The 19,908-nt window shown below is 49.6% G+C and overlaps 1 protein-coding gene across 1 annotated transcript in view; it reads right to left on the reverse strand.

Annotated features, from left to right (window-relative positions):
• Positions 1 to 3,095: 3,095 nt before the first annotated feature.
• GTPBP10 (GTP binding protein 10) overlaps positions 3,096 to 19,908 on the reverse strand; it is a 29,114-nt gene continuing 12,301 nt past the window's right edge. The window contains exons 5-10 of the mRNA XM_066584568.1: positions 18,916 to 18,989; positions 17,952 to 18,004; positions 15,225 to 15,332; positions 6,830 to 6,907; positions 4,695 to 4,818; positions 3,096 to 3,441 (exon numbers count right to left, since the gene is read on the reverse strand). Coding sequence (XP_066440665.1) covers positions 3,191 to 3,441; positions 4,695 to 4,818; positions 6,830 to 6,907; positions 15,225 to 15,332; positions 17,952 to 18,004; positions 18,916 to 18,989 — 688 coding nt within the window. The 3' untranslated portion in view covers positions 3,096 to 3,190. The remainder of the gene's footprint in view (positions 3,442 to 4,694; positions 4,819 to 6,829; positions 6,908 to 15,224; positions 15,333 to 17,951; positions 18,005 to 18,915; positions 18,990 to 19,908) is intronic.

Genomic DNA, 19,908 nt, shown 5'->3' on the forward strand with positions numbered 1-19,908 from the left:
CACGTTTATCTACTAGAACAAGGATTGATGTGGACGACCCCACCATCTGCACTATGTTATTAAATAAGTGAGACGGAGCTTCATTTTGTATGTTTGGGAACGGTTTCTGCATTGCTGAAGGAGTTCGACATTAACTCTTTATAAGGCAGACAAAGTGGAATGTAACTTTTTTTTGTACTGCTTTACTTAGTTTCAACCGTGTTGTAGCTTTTTAGCGTGCAAATGTTTGTGTATGCCTTATAGTGTTCAATTTCAGAAACCTGCAAATATTCTGTAACCGGTGAAGTACTAGATTTTACCAAAATAAATATCGACTTTTCTGCATATTGTCACATGAAGGGTTTAACAACCATCACAGAAGTGGCGGTCCGGAGGCGGACGCACAAAACAACCACCACAGGCTCTAGGTCATCGCTTTACATTTCCTATAGAACAAAAACTTACCTCCAGGATTTCCAAGTCTGTTAAAGGGGTTGTCCAGGATTAGAAAAACATGGCTTCTCCCTTTCAAAAACAGCACCACACCTGTCCACAGGTTGGGTCTGGTATTACAGCTCAGCTCCACTGGAGTAAATGGGGCAGAGCTGCAATACCCCATATAACCCAGGGACACGTGTGCCATTGTTCTGGAAAGGAAGACGCCATGTTTCTCTAATCCTGGACAACCCCTTTAACTACACAGCGGAGTTGTGATATCTGTGATCTTGCTTTAGTAATAAACCACCAAAGCACCAAAATAACGGCTCACACAGCAGTCTTGTTACTTCTTCCTCCAATATGGATGCACATTCATGGGGTTATGCTTATAAATAATGCACCGTTCCTTTAACTACTGGACATTTTTCAGCTTTTAGTTTTTTTCACCCCCAGCGTTCAAGAGCCATAGCTTTTTTATTTTTCCCATTGACAGCTGTATGAGGGCTTTTTTTTATTTTGTAACGGTTACATTTAACCCCTGGAGTGGCACGCCCGGAAATTTTCCGGGATGAGCTCCACTGCCGATAGTGATATAGCCCGAATGATTTCTGGGCTATGTATCACTATGGGAGCTGCAGAGCACAATGCCACAAGCTGTGGCATTGTGCTCTGCCCGCACAGACCCACTCAGAGCAGTTCAGGATTTTGAAAGAAGAAGCAGGGAGATGCTGCCGATCTGCCCACAATCTCCCGCTTTTAATTTTAAACTGCTGCACTAGTTTGTATACAGGTTGCCATAGAGACCATCGGCTTGCTTAAAATCGCAGCGCGCTTCGTTTTAGTGCAGATTCTGTGCAGACGGGCTCAATAGAAGTCAGTGTGTGCGGACAATCCGCAGTGCATCCGCAAATACAATTGCAGATCCATTGCAATTAGGGAGGTGGGGCTACGGATTTCTTTCCGCACGGATGGACCGCAGTGTAATGGAAAAACCATTACATCCGCGATCTCATGCAAATGGTTTCCACAAGTCTCCCGCTGCAGAAATCTGCATGCAGAACCCAAACCGCCTGTAGGAAAAAAAAAAAAGCGATTCTGGCTTTTTTTCCTGACAGTACACTCCTTGTGAGATAACTGATGCAGTACTTAAGGCGTCTGAGTAAGCACAAACGTATATCATTTTTTTGGTTCTGATTGCTGTATGGAAAAAAATGGGAGGAGGGGTGTTGTTTCTTTTAACTTTTAATATATATTTTAAAAAAATCTAATTTGAATTAAATTTCACATTTTTTAGTCCCTTGAACTTCTGACTGTTTGATCAATTCTACAATATGCTGCAATACTTCAGTATTGTAGTATACTGCACTTTTAACCCTGACATATTAAGCCCTTTCCCTTCCGCACTGAAGCGTTTGTGCTCAGTCAGCTGTTTTTGGCTCCTTGTGACCGCTGAAGACGGCCCCATATAGTGCTTATATAACTACCGGGAGCCAAAACCAGCTGCCAGCACAAGAGCTCCAGCGTGACAGTGAGGGTACTCTTTAATATGGGTAAATACACTGTAGCCCTGAGAGCCTTCACTAGGCCCAGGTTTACCATGGCAACTCATCAAAGGGGGCTGATGCCGAGCCAGAGGGGAACCCCGACCCTCTAGCTGTCATTTTGCATTTCATAATATGGGCTGACAGCACATGCAAGCTGTTAGACAGCCACAACTGGAACTGGCTCCAATGGCGGCTGTGTGCTTTCAGCGTCTGCCATTTCAAACCGCTGGCATCCACCGGGGTAGGCAGCCGCTTCATACCCATGCTGCACCTCTGTGACGTACAGGTATATCACAGAGAGGAAAGAGATTAAAAAAGGAGGTTCCAGGAAAGGGACTCAATCACACGGTTGATTAGCTTTGTGTTCCTTAATGGGAGCAAAAAAAAAAAAAAGGACTGTAATCCCTGAGGGCTCATGGGACGCCGTGGCAGCTGGACACTAGTCAATGCCATCCAAGTCTACCATGGCTTATGATCACTATGATAAGTGATAATGGATTGCTGTACAGAAGTGCTGCAGTGTATTATCAGAGCATCGCAGGTGCAAGTCCCCTACAGGGAAATAAACTTACGTTGTGCACTTTCCTCTCATTAAAAAAAATAAAACACAAACGCCCGTTTGTTAGTGTTGCATCTGTAACGGCCGTACAATAGGGGGAACACACCTCTTACCCTGCATAATATGTGTAAGAAAAAAAAAAAGTATTTGGACTATAAGACACACTTGCTACAGCCCAAAATAATATAAGGAAAGACTCCAAGAATAGGCAAAATTTCCTCTGCGCTCAATTGGAAACAGGATAGAGGAACCGCTGTGCTATTTTAGCATAAATGGTCCATCTAATAGGAAAGATCACAAAGCGGCGCGTTTCACCACACGCATGTGCCTTTTTCAAGCCCGTGATGCTTTGCGGCGGGTCATTGGAGTGCGCCAGGCTCACTCAGCTTGGACCAAATGTCAGCCCGAAAGCGGAGGCTGAGTGAGCATGCAGCCTGGTGCACTCCAATGACCCGCATCACCTGCTGGGTCACATCCTTACCACACCACCTCACTAAGGAGTTACCCGGGTGATCCTTTACACGCGGCCCTGTGTGCGTCGTACCGTCTTACATTGCAGGCCTCGGAGGACCCAATAAACCTGAGAACATTTATTTCAGGTTTCAGTACAAGATATTTTATAGAAATTACACATACTGTACAAAATTCCACATGGGGGGGGGGGGGTCATTCAGTCCGTTGTCTGTTCTGGGGGCAGCGGCTGCGTCCGTCGGACTCTGAGAGAAGAGAAGGTATGAAGACTGCGCAGCTTCTGTTTGGCGCTGTCTTGGATTTCCAGTTCTGCCTCTTCATCTAATGATCTGCGGATACACGTCGTCAGGTCTTGTATTCCTTGGCTGGTGGCCACAGAGATGGGGATAATGTGTTTAAAGGCAATCTGACGCTCGGGGACCAGCGAGTCCGGTAAGGTGTGTAAAGAACCTGAAAGATACAAAAATAAAGTGTTGTATACCGCAGTGCCTTGAGTAAACAGTTTAATTCGTTCCGGGCTCTTAACCAAAACATTCGTAAGTCAAATCAATTTTCCCCATTGAAATGAAGGTAAAAAGCCATTAATCCGTTCCAGATCGCAAGCTCTCCCATTGATTTCAATGGGGATGCCGCTGTCCCATTGAAAGCAATAGGATGCCAGCACCCCCGCTGTGATTTTTTCGGGGAAGGGCTGTAAATATAAGCCCTTACCTAAAAATCATCCCTAGCTGTAGTAAAAAATAAAAAAGATATATACTCACCTGTCCACCGCTGCCGGGGCTCAGGAGCATCTAGCCACTGCTTGTTCTCCTTGCACTGCTCTGAAGCTTTTCAGCAGGGGGGGGGGGGGGATTAAAAATCCCTGCCTGCTGAAAGGACTGCATCTGATTGGCTGAGCACTCAGCCAATCACAGGCAGCACCCAGCCATTCTTTGAATGACGGCTGAGCACTGCCTGTGATTGGTAACAGCGCTCAGTTGTGATTAAATGAATGGCAGAGCGCTGCCTGTGATTGGCTGAGCGCTGTGACCAATCAGACGCAGCCCTTTCAGCTGATGGAGATTTCAAATCCCCGCCTGCTGAAAAGCTCCAGGGCAGTGCAGGGAGAACAAGCAGTGGCTAGATGCTCCTGAGCCCCGGCAGTGGTAGACCGGTGAGTATATATTTTTTACTACAGCTAGGGATGATTTTTAGGGAAGGGCTTATATTTAAATCCCTACACTGAAAATCACTAAAGGGGTTGCCAGCAGCAGCCCCCCCATTGAAAGCAATGCTGCAATGCGGAAGCAGGCTCGTAATCTGAGTTTTTGCTCTTAAATCAGAGCCAAACTTCAGGGAGAGCCTGCTTGCAGGTCAAAAGGCTTGCAAGCTGAGGCACTCGCAACCCAAGGTATCACTGTACTTGTGGGGGTAGCAAGACCCCCGATCCGCTCACCCAACGGTGGTACACAGGTGGGGTCTCCTCACCCCAGCAAACATAAAAACATATCTTCACTTTATTTTAGGGGGTTTCTGCAGGTAGAGAGAGTCCTCTGTGCTGCAGGTAGGAGACCGCGGGCGCGCTGCAGGTAGGAGACCGCGGGCGCGCTGCAGGTAGGAGACCGCGGGCGCGCTGCAGGTAGGAGACCGCGGGCGCGCTGCAGGTAGGAGACCGCGGGCGCGCTGCAGGTAGGAGACCGCGGGCGCGCTGCAGGTAGTCTTACCCTCTGGATCTTCCAGCTGCTTCAACAACTCTTGGAATTTGTCTTCAGCATCGGGCAGATCCATCTTATTGACGGCCAGTAAGGCGGGTTTATCCAGCAGCTCATCTTTGTACAATTCCAGCTCCTAGAATATGCAGATATGGTTAAACCAACATGAACAATGCTGAATTGCAATATCAAAGACAGCCTATGGACAAGAGGGGCGCTGTTTCTAGGCAAAAAAAATTAAATTAAAAAGGGGTTGTCCCGCGCCGAAACGTTTTTTTGTTTTTTTTTCAATAGCCCCCCCGTTCGGCGCGAGACAAACCCGATGCATGTGTTTAAAAAAAACAAAACGTTTAGTACTTACCCGAATCCCCGCGCTGCGGCGACTTCTTCCTTACCTTAGCAAGATGGCTGTCGGGATCTTCACCCACGATGCACCGCGGGTCTTCTCCCATGGTGCACCGTGGGCTCTGTGCGGTCCATTGCCGATTCCAGCCTCCTGATTGGCTGGAATCGGCACACGTGACGGGGCGGAGCTACGAGGACCAACTCTCCGGCACGAGCGGCCCCCTTCACCAGGGAGAAGACCGGACTGCGCAAGCGCGTCTAATCGGGCGATTAGACGCTGAAATTAGACGGCACCATAGAGACGAGGACGCTAGCAATGGAACAGGTAAGTGAATAACTTCTGTATGGCTCATAATTAATGCACAATGTACATTACAAAGTGCATTATTATGGCCATACAGAAGTGTATAACCCCACTTGCTGCCGCGGGACAACCCCTTTAAATATAAGCAAAAAAAAACAACATAAAAGAGGCTCCAGCAATGAAGACACTAAAGGAAGTAAGATACAACAAATATATGTATACACTCAGCAGCACTATAGATGAACACAGATCCAGTGTGGGAGTACTTAGCTGTGCTCCCCCAATCCAGGATCCGGACACCAAGAATCCTCAATATCAAGTCCAAAGAAAGCAAGGCAGGCGGCACCAGGGAATCAGGAGAGCGACCAAAGAATTGTCAAAAAAGGCTCCATACCTTATGCCAATACATCCGACATGTTGACAGACGCAACGTTTGGACCAGCTAACCAAGCTTGACACAGGCCACAGTTAGCTGGTCCAAACGTCGCGTCTGCCAACATGTCGGATGTATTGGCATAAGGTATGGAGCCTTTTTTGACAATTCTTTGGTCGCTCTCCTGATTCCCTGGTGCCGCCTGCCCTGCTTTCTTTGGACTACTGGAAGTGAGGTAGTCGGTCAGATACATTTAGCGCATCAAGCTAATCCCAATACAAGGCATGCCAGAGACAGATAGCGGTAACCAGACCTTTTTGCAACGTGCTTTTAAACACAAGACATCCCATTTCTCGTGCTTCCAATCCAACATGTAGATGAGTATAGAACCGTCCGACAGGCAGTACTAATGCCGTACTTGTCTATACTCCTTCCCCTCCATGCTTGTAAGAGGTGACGCACACATATATTAGTGTGCATATATGTATGTATATATCATACAGGATCCAACACTTACAATAGGTGATGTCACAGCTCACCTCCTCCCCCTCCCTGCACAGGTCACAAAGCAGGTCCACAAAACTCTCCCCTAGAAGTCAGTGGGTCCCATCCTGCCCTTTATATGAATGGCCCACGAGACTGTTCTAAAAGTTAAAGTAAAGTGTTTTCCTACAGCAAAAACAAGCTGGCCGTCCCCACAGTCGCGTACAGGCAACAGAGAAAAAAAAATAAAAATCTATAAAATCAGAAAATAAAAACAGATTAGAAAAAAATGTAATTTGCAAAAAAAAAAACAACAAAAAACCATACAAGTCTGTCTGTAGCCACCACTAGGGGCCGTTTAGTATCTTACTGCATACTGCTTATCAAGCTCTGTGGGGAAGGCTCCTCCTGTGGCACCATCCAAGCAGTTTTTACAAAACCTTCTGCTTTAAAGTAAAGTTGCATGAAGGCGCCCAGAAATGTAAAGTGGCAGGCGGCATTATCATAGTGTGCCAGGCATCTGCCTTTATGGGGTAGAATAGGACTTATTTTATAAATTGTGTTTGCCAAAAGTGTGAAAATTGTCCTGGCAGCAAACGTGTTAATTGTGGACGTTACCGCCACGGCGCGCCCCGTACTCACCAACATCAACAGCTGCACCGTCTCAAAGGCCGTTCTGAAAGGAGTCTTAACAGAAAGCTGAAATCCAGAAACGTCTACCTGAAAGTAGATACAAAACCACAGCAACCAATCAGCACCCACATAAATCCACGTCGTCTGATTCCCTGTCCGTGGCGCATGGGCGGAACTGTGCCATCATGCGGGTACATACAGACCACACACATGCTCCATGAACACGGTTCTGAACCAGGGACCACAAACACCAGCCACAGCAAGGATAAGGAGATAAATGCCGACTGCTCTTCCCATCTCTACCACTACATGACACTTCTGAAACGCCCCAGGGCTGTCTTGGCAGTATGACTATAAAGCCATCCCCGTGGGGTGCCCTGATAGACTGCCTGTCAGATTGCAGTATCATGTAATGCTATGGCATTACATCATACTGGAGGAGCGATCAAAGCATCACATGTTGTGGTCCCCCAGGGGGACTGAAAGGAAATGTAAAAATAAGAATAAAGTTTTACTAATTATAAAAAAAAAATGTATATATAATAAAAGTTAAAAAACAACACCTTTTGCCATATTTACAATAAAAGAATCTAAATAATAAAACAGAAATACATATTTGATATCGCTGCGTCCATAAAAGTCCGATCTATCAAAGTAATGTATTATTTACCGCGTACGGTGAACGTCGTCCGAAAAAATAAATAAAATAAACGCCAGAAATGCGCTTTTCTGGTCACAGTCCAAGAGAAACTACAAGATGTACCGCACAAAGTGAGCCCTCACACAACTACGTCGACGGAAAAATAAAAAAACGTTATTGTGCGCAGAAGATGGAGACAGAAAATAATTAAAAAAATTAAATATCTTCTAAAAAAAAAGTGGTGCAGCAAAAAAACCCTCCAAAACTATAGGTTATCGCAGTAATCGCACCAACCCTCAGAATAAAGCTGTCTGGTCATAATTGTTGCAGTTTATGCGCCATTAAAAGGAGACGCACCAAAAGATGGCGGAACGTCGGATTTTTTCCATTTCTCTCTTAGAATTTTTTTACAGTTTTTCAGTACATTATACGGTACAGTAAGTAGCACCAATGAAAAATACAACTCAGCCCGCAAAAAACCCTCATACAGTGAGATCGATGGGTCAATAAAGGAGGTACGATTTATTAAAAGGGAGAAGGGAAACACGAAAATAGAAAACAAAAAAGCTTGGTCACTAAGGGGTTAAGCATATCTAGATCTTCTCAAGGTGTCTTATCTGGAAAAGTCTTAAGAGCGCCACTTTGTGTTTCTTTTCAGCATTAGATTTTTCATGCATTTAAGGGGTATTCCAGTCGTAAACTACTGATGACCTATCCTAAGGATAGGCGATCAACAGTAGATCAATGGGTTTGGTCACCGAAAACCCCTGCTGATCAGCCTCTTGCCAAAGCCATCAAGCTTGGAAACGGAGACGATTTCTGCATGAAGCAGACAGCTCTGTTCCTATTGTAGTGGCCAGGCCTTGTATTGCAGGCCAAGTTCCCATTCATTTCAATGCCTGTAATACCAAGACTGGCCACTACAGTAAGAACAGAGCTATTTGCTTCCTGCAGAAATGTGCACTGGCTCAGCAAACAGCTCGGTGGCGGTGGCGCGCGTGTGTGTGTGTGGGGGGGGGGGGGGGGCTGAGGCATGGACCATAACAAATCTACTAATGATGACCTACCCTAAGGATAGGCCATTATAGTTTATGACTGGGCAACCTGTTTAACCCCTTAATGACGCAGACCCTCCCCCCCCCCCCATTTTCGTTTTTTCCTCCCCCCTTTAAAAATTCGTAACTCCTTTATTTATCCATCGCCGTCGCTGTATGAGGGCTTGTTTTTTGTGGGACGAGTTGCATTTTTCAGTGGTGCTATTTAATGTACTGAAAAAATTCTAAGTGCAGTAAAATGAAAAAAAAAACCAACGACATTCTCCCATCTTTCGGTGCGTCTTGTTTCTACGGCGCACAAACTGCAACAAAAATGACCCAATAACTTTATTCTCTGGTTCAGTGTGATTACTGCGATACCAAGCTTGTATAGGTTTTTTTTTTACTGCACTCCTCCTTTTTTTCAAAGAGTATTTTTTTCTTATATTATTTTCTGCACACAATAACTTTTTTATTTTTCCGTCGACGTAGTTGACCAAGGTCTCATTTTTGCGGGATGTCCTGTAGTTTCCGTTAGCACCATTTTGGGATACATACGACTTTTTGATCGTTTATTGTATTTTTACTGGGAGACAGGGCAACTGAAAAAATGCATTTCTGGCGTTTATTTATTTTTCTTCGGGCGACGTTCACTGACGGGGGAAAAAATAATGCGCTACTTTGATAGATCGGACTTTTACGGACGCGGTGATACCAAATGTGTATTTTTCTTTTACGATTTAGATTTTTTAAATTATATATATGGCAAAAGGGGGGTGATTTAAACGTTAATTACTTTTTTATTTTTTTTTTACAATTAATAAAACTTTATTGCTGTTATTTTCACTTTTTTTTTAAGCCCCCCTGGGGGACCATACCATGCGATGCTTTGATCGCTCCTGCAGCATGCCGTAATGCAATAGCATTACATCATACTGCGATTTGACAGGCAGCCTATCAAGCCAGCCCACAGTATATATTTATATTCCACAACACTTCTGCTCGATTCAACCCAAACAACCAATCACTGTTAGAGATGAGCGAACGTACTCGTCCGAGCTTGATATTCGTGCGAATATTAGGGTGTTCGGGATGCTCGTTACTCGTAACGAGTACCATGCGGTGTTCCGGTTACTTTCAGTTTCCTCTCTGAGACGTTAGCGCGCTTTTCTGGCCAATTGAAAGACAGGGAAGGCATTACAACTTCCCCCTGTGACGTTCAAGCCCTATACCACCCCCCTGCAGTGAGTGGCTGGGAAGATCAGATGTCACCCGAGTATAAAAGTCGGCCCCTCCCGCGGCTCGCCACACATGCCTTGTGACTTAGCTGAGGGACAGTGGTATCGTGCTGGAGCTGCTGTAGGGAGAGCGTTAGGAGTTAGTGTAGGCTTCAAGAACCCCAACGGTCCTTCTTAGGGCCACATCTAATAGTGTGCAGTACTGTGTTAGCACAGTATTTTATTTTTTTTTTGTCCAAAATTGGATCTGCAGAGCATTGCACCCGGCAATAGGGACAGAAGTGGGGGTTAGGCAGGGAGAGTGTAAGCAGTGAGTGTAGGCTTCAAGAACCCCAACGGTCCTTTCTAGGGCCACTTCTATCCGTGTGCAGTACTGTCCAGGCTGCTGTTAGCAGTGTTGCATATTTTCTTTTTTTCTCAAAACCGGCTGTGCAGAGCATTGCACCCGGCATTAATACTACAGGGATAGAATTGTGTAGGCAGGGCCAGAAGACATACATTATTCATTGAATACACGCAGTGGGGTCTTCCCTTTGCTAAAAAGGAAAAAAATTATATTTGGCCTGCCTGTGTCAGTCCTAAGGTCTCCGTGTACGTGTGTGCTGCGTGGACAACGTACAAAAATCAGACGCAACCAGCTACGGTTTACTGCAGCCTAGCGCCATTGTGTATCCTGACTGGCAAATACCTGCTCTGCTAGAGTTAATAACTCTGCTACACTATAGTAGTGTGACACTTTTTGAGGGCCACACCACAGATATTAAACTTTTTGTTTTTCATTGAATATACGCAGTGGGTGCTTCCCTAAGCTAAAAAGGAAAAATATTATATTTGGCCCGCCTGTGTCAGTCCTAAGGTCTGCGTGTACGTGTGTGCTGCGTGTACAACGTACAAAAATCAGACGCAACCAGCTACGGTTGAGTGTAGCCTTGCGCCAATTTCTTTCCTGCCTGGGAAATCAAATCACTGGTAATACAGCATGCTGAGGGGTAGGGGTAGGCCTATAGGACGTGGACGCGGGCGAGGACGCGGAGGGCCAAGTGAGGGTGTGGGCACAGGCCGAGCCAGTGCGGTGGCCAGGGGTAGAGGCAGGGCCAGACCGAATAATCCACCAACTGTTTCCCAAAGCGCCCCCTCGCGCCATGCCACCCTGCACAGGTCAAGGTGCTCTACGGTGTGGCAGTTTTTCACAGAGACGACCGACGAACAGTGGTGTGCAACCTTTGTCGTGCCAAGATCAGCTGCGGAGGCACCACCAACAGCATGCGCAGGCATATGATGGCCAAGCACCCCACAAGGTGGGACGATGCCCGTTCACCGCCTCCGGTTTGCACCACTGCCTCTCCCCTTGTGCCCCAACCTGACACTGAGATCCAACCCCCCTCTGAGGACACAGGCACTACCGTCTCCTGGCCTGCACCCACACCCTCACCTCCGCTGTCCTCGGCCCCATCCACCAATGTCTCTCAGCGTAGCGTCCAGACGTCGCTAGTGCCACAGTTTGAGCGCAAGCGCAACTACGCCGCCACGCACCCGCACGCTCAAGCGGTAAACGTGCACATTGCAAAATTTATCAGCCTGGAGATGCTGCCGTATAGGCTTGTGGAAACGGAGGCTTTCAAAAGCATGATGGCGGCGGCGGCCCCGCGCTACTCGGTTCCCAGTCGCCACTACTTTTCCCGATGTGCCGTCCCAGCCCTGCACGACCACGACTCCCGCAACATTGTACACGCCCTCACCAACGCGGTTACTGCCACGGTCCACTTAACTACGGACACGTGGACAAGCACAGGCGGGCAGGGCCACTATATCTCCCTGACGGCACATTGGGTGAATTTAGTGGAGGCTGGGACAGAGTCAGAGCCTGGGACCGCTCACGTCCTACCAACCCCCCGAATTGCGGGCCACAGCTCGGTGGTGGTATCTGCGGCGGTGTATGCTTCCTCCACTAAAGCACCTTCCTCCTCCTCCTCCTCCTCCTCCTCTGTCTCGCAATCAAGATGTGTCAGCAGCAGCACGTCGCCAGCAGTCGGTGTAACGCGGCGTGGCAGCACAGAGGTGGGCAAGCGTCAGCAGGCCATGCTGAAACTACTCAGCTTAGGAGAGAAGAGGCACACGGCCCACGAACTGCTGCAGGGTCTGACAGAGCAGACCGACCGCTGGCTTGCGCCGCTGAGCCTCCAACCGGGCATGGTCGTGTGTGACAACGGCCGTAACCTGGTGGTGGCTCTGCAGCTCGGCAGCCTCACGCACGTGCCATGCCTGGCCCACGTCTTTAATTTGGTGGTTCAGCGCTTTCTGAAAAGCTACCCCCACTTGTCATACCAGCTCGGAAAGGTGCGCCAGCTCTGCGCACATTTCCGCAAATCCCACACGCACGCTGCCACTCTGCGGACACTGCAACATCGGTTTAATCTGCCAGTGCACCGACTGCTGTGCGACGTGCCCACACGGTGGAACTCTACGCTCCACATGTTGGCCAGGCTCTATGAACAACGGAGAGCTATAGTCGAATACCAACTCCAACATGGGCAGCGCAGTGGGAGTCAGCCTCCTCAATTATTTACAGAAGAGCGGGCCTGGTTGGCAGCCATCTGCCAGGTCCTTGGAAACTTTGAGGAGTCTACCCAGATGGTGAGCGGGGATGCTGCAATCATTAGCGTCACCATTCCTCTGCTATGCATCTTGAGAAGTTCCCTGCAAAGCATAAAGGCAGACGCTTTGCGCTCGGAAACAGAGCCGGGGGAAGACACTATGTCGCTGGATAGTCAGAGCACCCTCCTGTCTATATCTCAGCGCGTTCAGGAGGAGGAGGGGGAGCATGAGGAGGAGGGGGAAGAGACAGCTTGGCCCACTGGTGAGGGTACACATGCTGCTGGGCTGTCATCCTTTCAGCGTGTATGGCCTGAGGAAGAGGAAGAGGAGGAGGAGGAGGAGGATCCTGAAAGTGATCTTCCTAGTGAGGACAGCCATGTGTTGCGTACAGGTACCCTGGCACACATGGCTGACTTCATGTTAGGATGCCTTTCTCGTGACCCTCGCGTTACACGCATTCTGGCCACTACGGATTACTGGGTGTACACACTGCTCGACCCACGGTATAAGGAGAACCTTTCCACTCTCATACCCGAAGAGGAAAGGGGTTCGAGAGTGTTGCTATACCACAGGGCGCTGGTGGACAAACTGATGGTAAACTTCCCATCCGACAGCGCTAGTGGCAGAAGGCGCAGTTCCGAGGGCCAGGTAGCAGGGGAGGCGCAGAGATCAGGCAGCATGTACAGCGCAGGCAGGGGAACATTCTCCAAGGCCTTTGCCAGCTTTATGGCTCCCCAGCAAGACTGTGTCACCGCTCCCCAGTCAAGGCTGAGTCGGCGGGAGCACTGTAAAAGGATGGTGAGGGAGTACGTAGCCGATCGCACGACCATCCTTGGTGACGCCTCTGCCACCTACAACTACTGGGTGTCGAAGCTGGACACGTGGCCTGAACTCACGCTGTATGCCCTGGAGGTGCTTGCTTGTCCTGCGGCTAGCGTCTTGTCGGAGAGGGTGTTTAGTGCGGCTGGGGGAATCATCACAGATAAGCGTAGCCGCTTGTCAACCGACAGTGCCGACAGGCTTACACTCATCAAGATGAACAAAGCCTGGATTTCCCCAGACTTCTCTTCTCCACCAGCGGACAGCAGCGATACGTAAGCAATACGTAGGCTGCACCCGCGGATGGAAGCATCGTTCTCTCTCACCATCCAAAACGGGGACATTTCTGCTTCATCAATCTGTGTATTCTATTCCTCCTCCTCCTCCTGCTCCTCCTCCTGAAACCTCACGTAATCACGCTGAACGGGCAATTTTTCTTAGGGCCACAAGGCTCAGTCAAATAATTTTTCTAAACAATTTTTATAAGTTTCAATGCGCTTAAAAGCGTTGGAACTTTAACTTGAACCAATTTTTCGTTAAACTGGGCTGCCTCCAGGCCTAGTTACCACTTAAGCCACATTAACCAAAGCGATTAATGGGTTTCACCTGCCCTCTTGGTTGGCCAGGGCCAATTTTTTGGGATGTACATTAGTACTGTTGATACAGCAATTTTTGTGGGCCCTCGCCTACAGTGTAATCAAATTAATTTTTAGCCCACCTGCATTACAGCTGATGTTACATCCGCTGTGTTGGGCACTGCAATGGGATATTTCTATGTAACGCCGGTGGCTTCCTGGCACCCACCCATGCTGTAGGTGCACACGGAGTTTAACCTACATCTGTCCACTTGTAAAGAACCCCAGTCTGACTGGGGCATGCAGTGTGGGCCGAAGCCCACCTGCATTAAGCACGACATTACTACCTCAGCTGTGTTGGGCAATGCAATGGGATATTTTTGTGTACCGCCGGTGGGTTCCAGGGAGCCACCCATGCTGTCGGTCCACAGGGACTTCACAATAGGGAGTTGTACCTGCCTGTGTCTATGAATTAAAAAGCCCGGTCTGACTGGGGCATGCAGACACCTTGACAGAATGAATAGTGTGTGGCACATAGGTTCCCCATTGCTATGCCCACGTGTGCAGCTCCTGATGGCGGTGGCACAGGATTCTATTTCTCATTGCTTCTGTACAGCATTGTGGGCTATCGCCCCGCCACTTTTAAAGAGGGTCGCTGCCTAGCCGTGCCAACCCTCTGCAGTGTGTGCCTGCGGTTCCTCGTCATGGCAGACGCACTTCTAAATAGACATGAGGGTGATGTGGCATGAGGGCAGCTGAAGGCTGCGCAGGGACACTTTGGTGTGCGCTGTGGGGGGGAGGGGGGGCGGTTGGGCAGCATGTAACCCAGGAGAAGTGGCAGCGGAGTGTCATGCAGGCAGTGATTGTGCTTTGTTGGAGGTAGTGTGGTGCTTAGCTAAGGTATGCCATGCTAATGAGGGCTTTTCAGAAGTAAAAGTTGTTGGGAGGGGGGGGGGGGCCCACTCTTGCCGCTATTGTGGCTTAATAGTGGGACCTGGGAACTTGAGATGCAGCCCAACATGTAGCCCCTCGCCTGCCCTATCCGTTGCTGTGTCGTTCCCATCACTTTCTTGAATTGCCCAGATTTTCACACATGAAAACCTTAGCGAGCATCGGCGAAATACAAAAATGCTTGGGTCGCCCATTGACTTCAATGGGGTTCGTTACTCAAAACGAACCCTCGAGCATCGCGAAAATTTCGTCCCGAATAACGAGCACCCGAGCATTTTGGTGCTCGCTCATCTCTAATCACTGTGAATCAGCCAACCCAAACAACCAATCACTGTGAAGGGGACGGCTTGATAGGTAGTCTTCTAAGGCAGCCCTGGGGGCTTTCAGAAGACCCCTGGCTGCCATGACACCTGTACGGCTCCCTGCGATCTCACGCGGGGGGGGGGGCGTATGGGACCTCTCTTCATACATACCCCGAAGCTCCAGGATGTAAATTTACGTCCTGGAGCGGGAAGGGGTTTAATATACAAAAGTCACCAACAGAAAACTCACCACAAAGAGCAGCTGCTTCGTTCTCTCCACATGCTTGAGGAATTTGTGGCCCATTCCTTTGTTTATATGCGCTCCTTCTATCAGGCCTGGGAGATCGGCAACTGAAATCTGCAGAAAGACACGTTCCAGTTAGTAGTCCGAGAGGAAAGAGGCGCCAGACTAATGAATCTGATGAGGCATTAAAGAGGGTTGGGCTTTTAACAAACCCAGCTCATTAGGAGGTTCCCCCAAAAATAGGCAGATCACAGGATGCCTCACTGCCAGAACCCCCAGCGATCAGCAGTAGTCTGTGGGGAAATCTGACAGCAAGTGTTCAACTCGCCTGCAGCACCCCCACAGGAAAATGTAAGCATTACATGCTGCACTTTGGAATGAACTTTGCATCTATGTCTCAGGGAGTAAAATAAACCGACTGTAGTTGCTGACAATTACTTTACCTTCTTGAAGCCCCATTCACATCTGTGCCGGAGGTTCTATCGCAGACGCCACTAAATTACGGAGAAAAGGAGTGCAATACGCTGCGCTATTTTCTCCTGTAGAATGCCAGGCAACATGATGGAAACCCAACGAAGCCCATTATATTCTATGAGGTCCGCTGCGTGTGGGTGTCCGTGCCGGTAACGCATCTGGTGCGGCTGTGACTTTCACCAGCAGAACAATGGAAGCGAAAAACTGTGACATGAACATGGCTTTACCTGCGCTACAGAAATCTCCATTAGAAGGACACTACAGCGAAAACACATTTTCCATCCCCGCCCCCTCGCCTGATTGTCTGTCACACTCTGGAAGTCTCCTCTGTGTATGGCAGTCACTTCCATGCAGTGCAGCCTCCTGTCTGATACTTATCAGGCACAATGTTGGTTTTTAGATTTTCCCTGCTTGTTCTTCCTCCATGCCATCAATCCCATGATGCATCAGCACAGCATTACATGACCAGCTAGAGCCAGTACCAACTCTGTCTGCTGGAAGGACAGCGTGATTATCATTATCCTCAGCTAAAATAAACCCGCCATAATGGTTTACAATTCCTTCGCCTTCTTTAGGACTCGTTCACACCTGCGTTTGAAGTTCTGCTCAGCGTCTCCGTGTAGATTCCACTGAATTACTGGGAAAAATAGTGCATCATGCAGCGCTATGTACAGACGTTTCTATATCCGCCTGTATCATACAATCCATGCAGTTCCATCATACAGGAAGGTTCGGTGAGTGAAAGAGTGACTCCTGGAGAGAACACAAAGGCAAGCAATTTCCCAGGTGGTCACCGTGACATCACATGACCAAACTGAAGCAAATCCAGAAATAGTTAGGTAGAAAGGAATAACAAAGTAACACTAACTGACTTATCTGCTGGGAGCGATTACATAAGGAATGGGAAAAACTTCACTGGAGTGGCCCTTTAAACCCAAATAAGAGGAGAGACTATCTACTTCCTCCCACGCAGCCATAAATTAGCTGTGTGAGAACCTGCAGCCGCTCCATTCATGAGAACGCTCATCCAACCAATTGTGGACGACTTGGGCCAAAGGCACGGAGTGTTATGCTGCTGGACTGGCCCATCATTGTGGGGGTACATGAAGTCCATGAAGGACTGCAAATAGTAACCAAGCAGTATAACTTAACGCATACCAGTCAATGACATGTTTAGGCAGATCCGCGCACCCGAGCCATGCCATGAGGGCACCCCACACTAGGATGGAACCACCACCAGCCTGCGCAGTGCCTTGCTGACTTGAATCCATGGCTTCATGGGGTCTGCGCCAAACACGAACCCTACCATCAGCCCGAAACAATTGGTTCTATGACTCATCAGATCACGCCACATTGCCAGCCCTCTAGGGTTCAGTTAGGTAGTAACCTCACGAGTCCAGGTGAGGCGCTGTGTCTGGAGTTGTGGTGGGTCTTCTGTACACACACACACACACACACTTACTTCTAGCCAGACGCCGCCGATCGCGATCATTAAAAGCCTTTGCGTGGCCACTGTGGGTGGTAATGCCTTCTATGACGTATTCCCGATACACGATACTGTGGATCGAGGAATGTTAAATGCCCGCACAACTTCAGAAACAGAGCGTCCCATCCGTCGGGCGCCCGCTATATCACCCCTGATGATTCCCACCGCCTAGCCATGAGCGCGCCGGCCACTGTTCATCCTCACAACTAACAGGTCATATACAGGAGTCACCGGATGTAACGTCACTCCATCACTAATCTACATGCTGTAATCACAGGTCAGTGCGAGGATACAGGAGCGCAGCAGGCGGTTACAGTATCTGAAGGAACCAGTGAAATAGACATCTAGTAAGAGAACGGCCGGCACAACTCTGCCAGCAAACAGAGAACGAGCGCCGTGGATCCGGCTTTTGGTTGGATGAGCCACTGATCAGTAGTGTTCACCCGATGTCACCATCACAGCCTCTTATGACTGTAACCATTTCATCACACCCCCCCCCCCCCCGACCAGGAATTTAGGCAACAGTCCGGGTAACCACAGAGATACTAGGACGTCAGCAAAAATAAGTGGAAGCCACTAACAAAGATGTAACGTCTATGGGAAGCCAAGAACAGGTCTGAAAAAGGCAGCAGTTCGTGATATACAAGGCAAAATGAGGAGAGGGAGGGGCAGAGGCCCCACAGAGGGAGGGGCAGAGGCCCCACAGAGGGAGGGGCAGAGGCCCCACAGAGGGAGGGGCAGAGGCCCCACAGAGGGAGGGGCAGAGTTCTTACCTGTTTATAGTCAGGATACATGATTTTCCCCACTTCCGGCTGTAATGTTGTAACTGTAAGAACCAACAGGATAAGATCTTAATGTAAATTAAAGGCGCTGTCCGGTTGTAAATAGATTAGGCCATCAATAGTAGATCAGTAGGGGGGGGGGGAATCAGTCTCCAGGGATCCTCGCTGATCCGCTTTTTTCTGGGTCGGTGTGCTTGTACACCGAGACGATTGCTGCAGGAAGCAGACAGCTCCACTGCCATTGAAGTGGCCAGGCATGGTAATGCAGGCAAAATTCCCATTAAAATGAAAGCCAGGACACCGCAGCAGGAACAATGCAGAAATCAGCTGAGTGCACAAGCACAGCAGCCCGGCAAGGATCCCAGGAAGCAGACCTCAACCAATCTACTACTGATAACCTACCCTATGGTTAGACTACCCATAGTTTACAGTTGGACAACCCCTTAAAACTTTAGGGCCCATTGTATTGTGAAAAATATGGCACATAATCCAAAACCACGTCATGTTACCCGGGGAGGAGAGCCAACATTGGTCAACCAGCCTCTAGTACAACAATAAGATATAGACAGCCTCCTGCCTCAACTGGCAACAAAACAGTGAAGCTAGTGGAGAAGAGAACGAGCCGCTTATACAGAACTACGGGCAAAACTAGTATAGCGTTCTACCTACTGCATGGCCCCAGTGGGCGGGGCATGACACAGGGACTCTGAGCCTCAGTGCCATGCTCCACCCACACAGACATACAATAGGTATACCAGTGGGTTCATCTTGCCTGAAGCGTTACTTTATGTAGCAGTAATGAAAATGGACAAATGTGTATTTTCATCCCTCGTGCCTTTTGTTGACTATTTGAAGGGCATTTCTCAGGGCTGAGCAGCCATCGATGCTTTAGGCCTCAGCTGGAGGATATAAATGTGTCCTGGTTACTATCTATGTGCAGCCGCTGATCACTTACATGGATAATCGGCAATAGCCGGCTTGGCGTGTGAGATGCTGCTGAGTAACGAAGACTTGCCGGCATTAGGAAACCTGAAACGAAGGAGTATTGTCAGTAAGGAGTAGAAGAGACTTCATTCTCAGCGGCTGCGTAATGAGGGTCGAGGCCGCACGTAGGGGTGCAGTGAGCAGCACGCCGCAGGCTGTAGGGTTACCGGGGCGCAGTGAGCAGCACGCCGCAGGCTGTAGGGTTACCGGGGCGCAGTGAGCAGCACGCCGCAGGCTGTAGGGTTACCGGGGCGCAGTGAGCAGCACGCCGCAGGCTGTAGGGTTACCGGGGCGCAGTGAGCAGCACGCCGCAGGCTGTAGGGTTAGCGGGGCGCAGTGAGCAGCACGCCGCAGGCTGTAGGGTTAGCGGGGCGCAGTGAGCAGCACGCCGCAGGCTGTAGGGTTAGCGGGGCGCAGTGAGCAGCACGCCGCAGGCTGTAGGGTTAGCGGGGCGCAGTGAGCAGCACGCCGCAGGCTGTAGGGTTACCGGGGCGCAGTGAGCAGCACGCCGCAGGCTGTAGGGTTACCGGGGCGCAGTGAGCAGCACGCCGCAGGCTGTAGGGTTACCGGGGCGCAGTGAGCAGCACGCCGCAGGCTGTAGGGTTAGCGGGGCGCAGTGAGCAGCACGCCGCAGGCTGTAGGGTTAGCGGGGCGCAGTGAGCAGCACGCCGCAGGCTGTAGGGTTAGCGGGGCGCAGTGAGCAGCACGCCGCAAGCTGTAGGGTTAGCGGGGCGCAGTGAGCAGCACGCCGCAGGCTGTAGGGTTAGCGGGGCGCAGTGAGCAGCACGCCGCAGGCTGTAGGGTTACCGGGGCGCAGTGAGCAGCACGCCGCAGGCTGTAGGGTTACCGGGGCGCAGTGAGCAGCACGCCGCAGGCTGTAGGGTTACCGGGGCGCAGTGAGCAGCACGCCCCAGGCTGTAGGGTTACCGGGGCGCAGTGAGCAGCACGCCCCAGGCTGTAGGGT

This window comes from Eleutherodactylus coqui, chromosome 12, assembly GCF_035609145.1.
Source record: "Eleutherodactylus coqui strain aEleCoq1 chromosome 12, aEleCoq1.hap1, whole genome shotgun sequence".
Taxonomy (NCBI): Eukaryota; Metazoa; Chordata; class Amphibia; order Anura; family Eleutherodactylidae; genus Eleutherodactylus; species Eleutherodactylus coqui.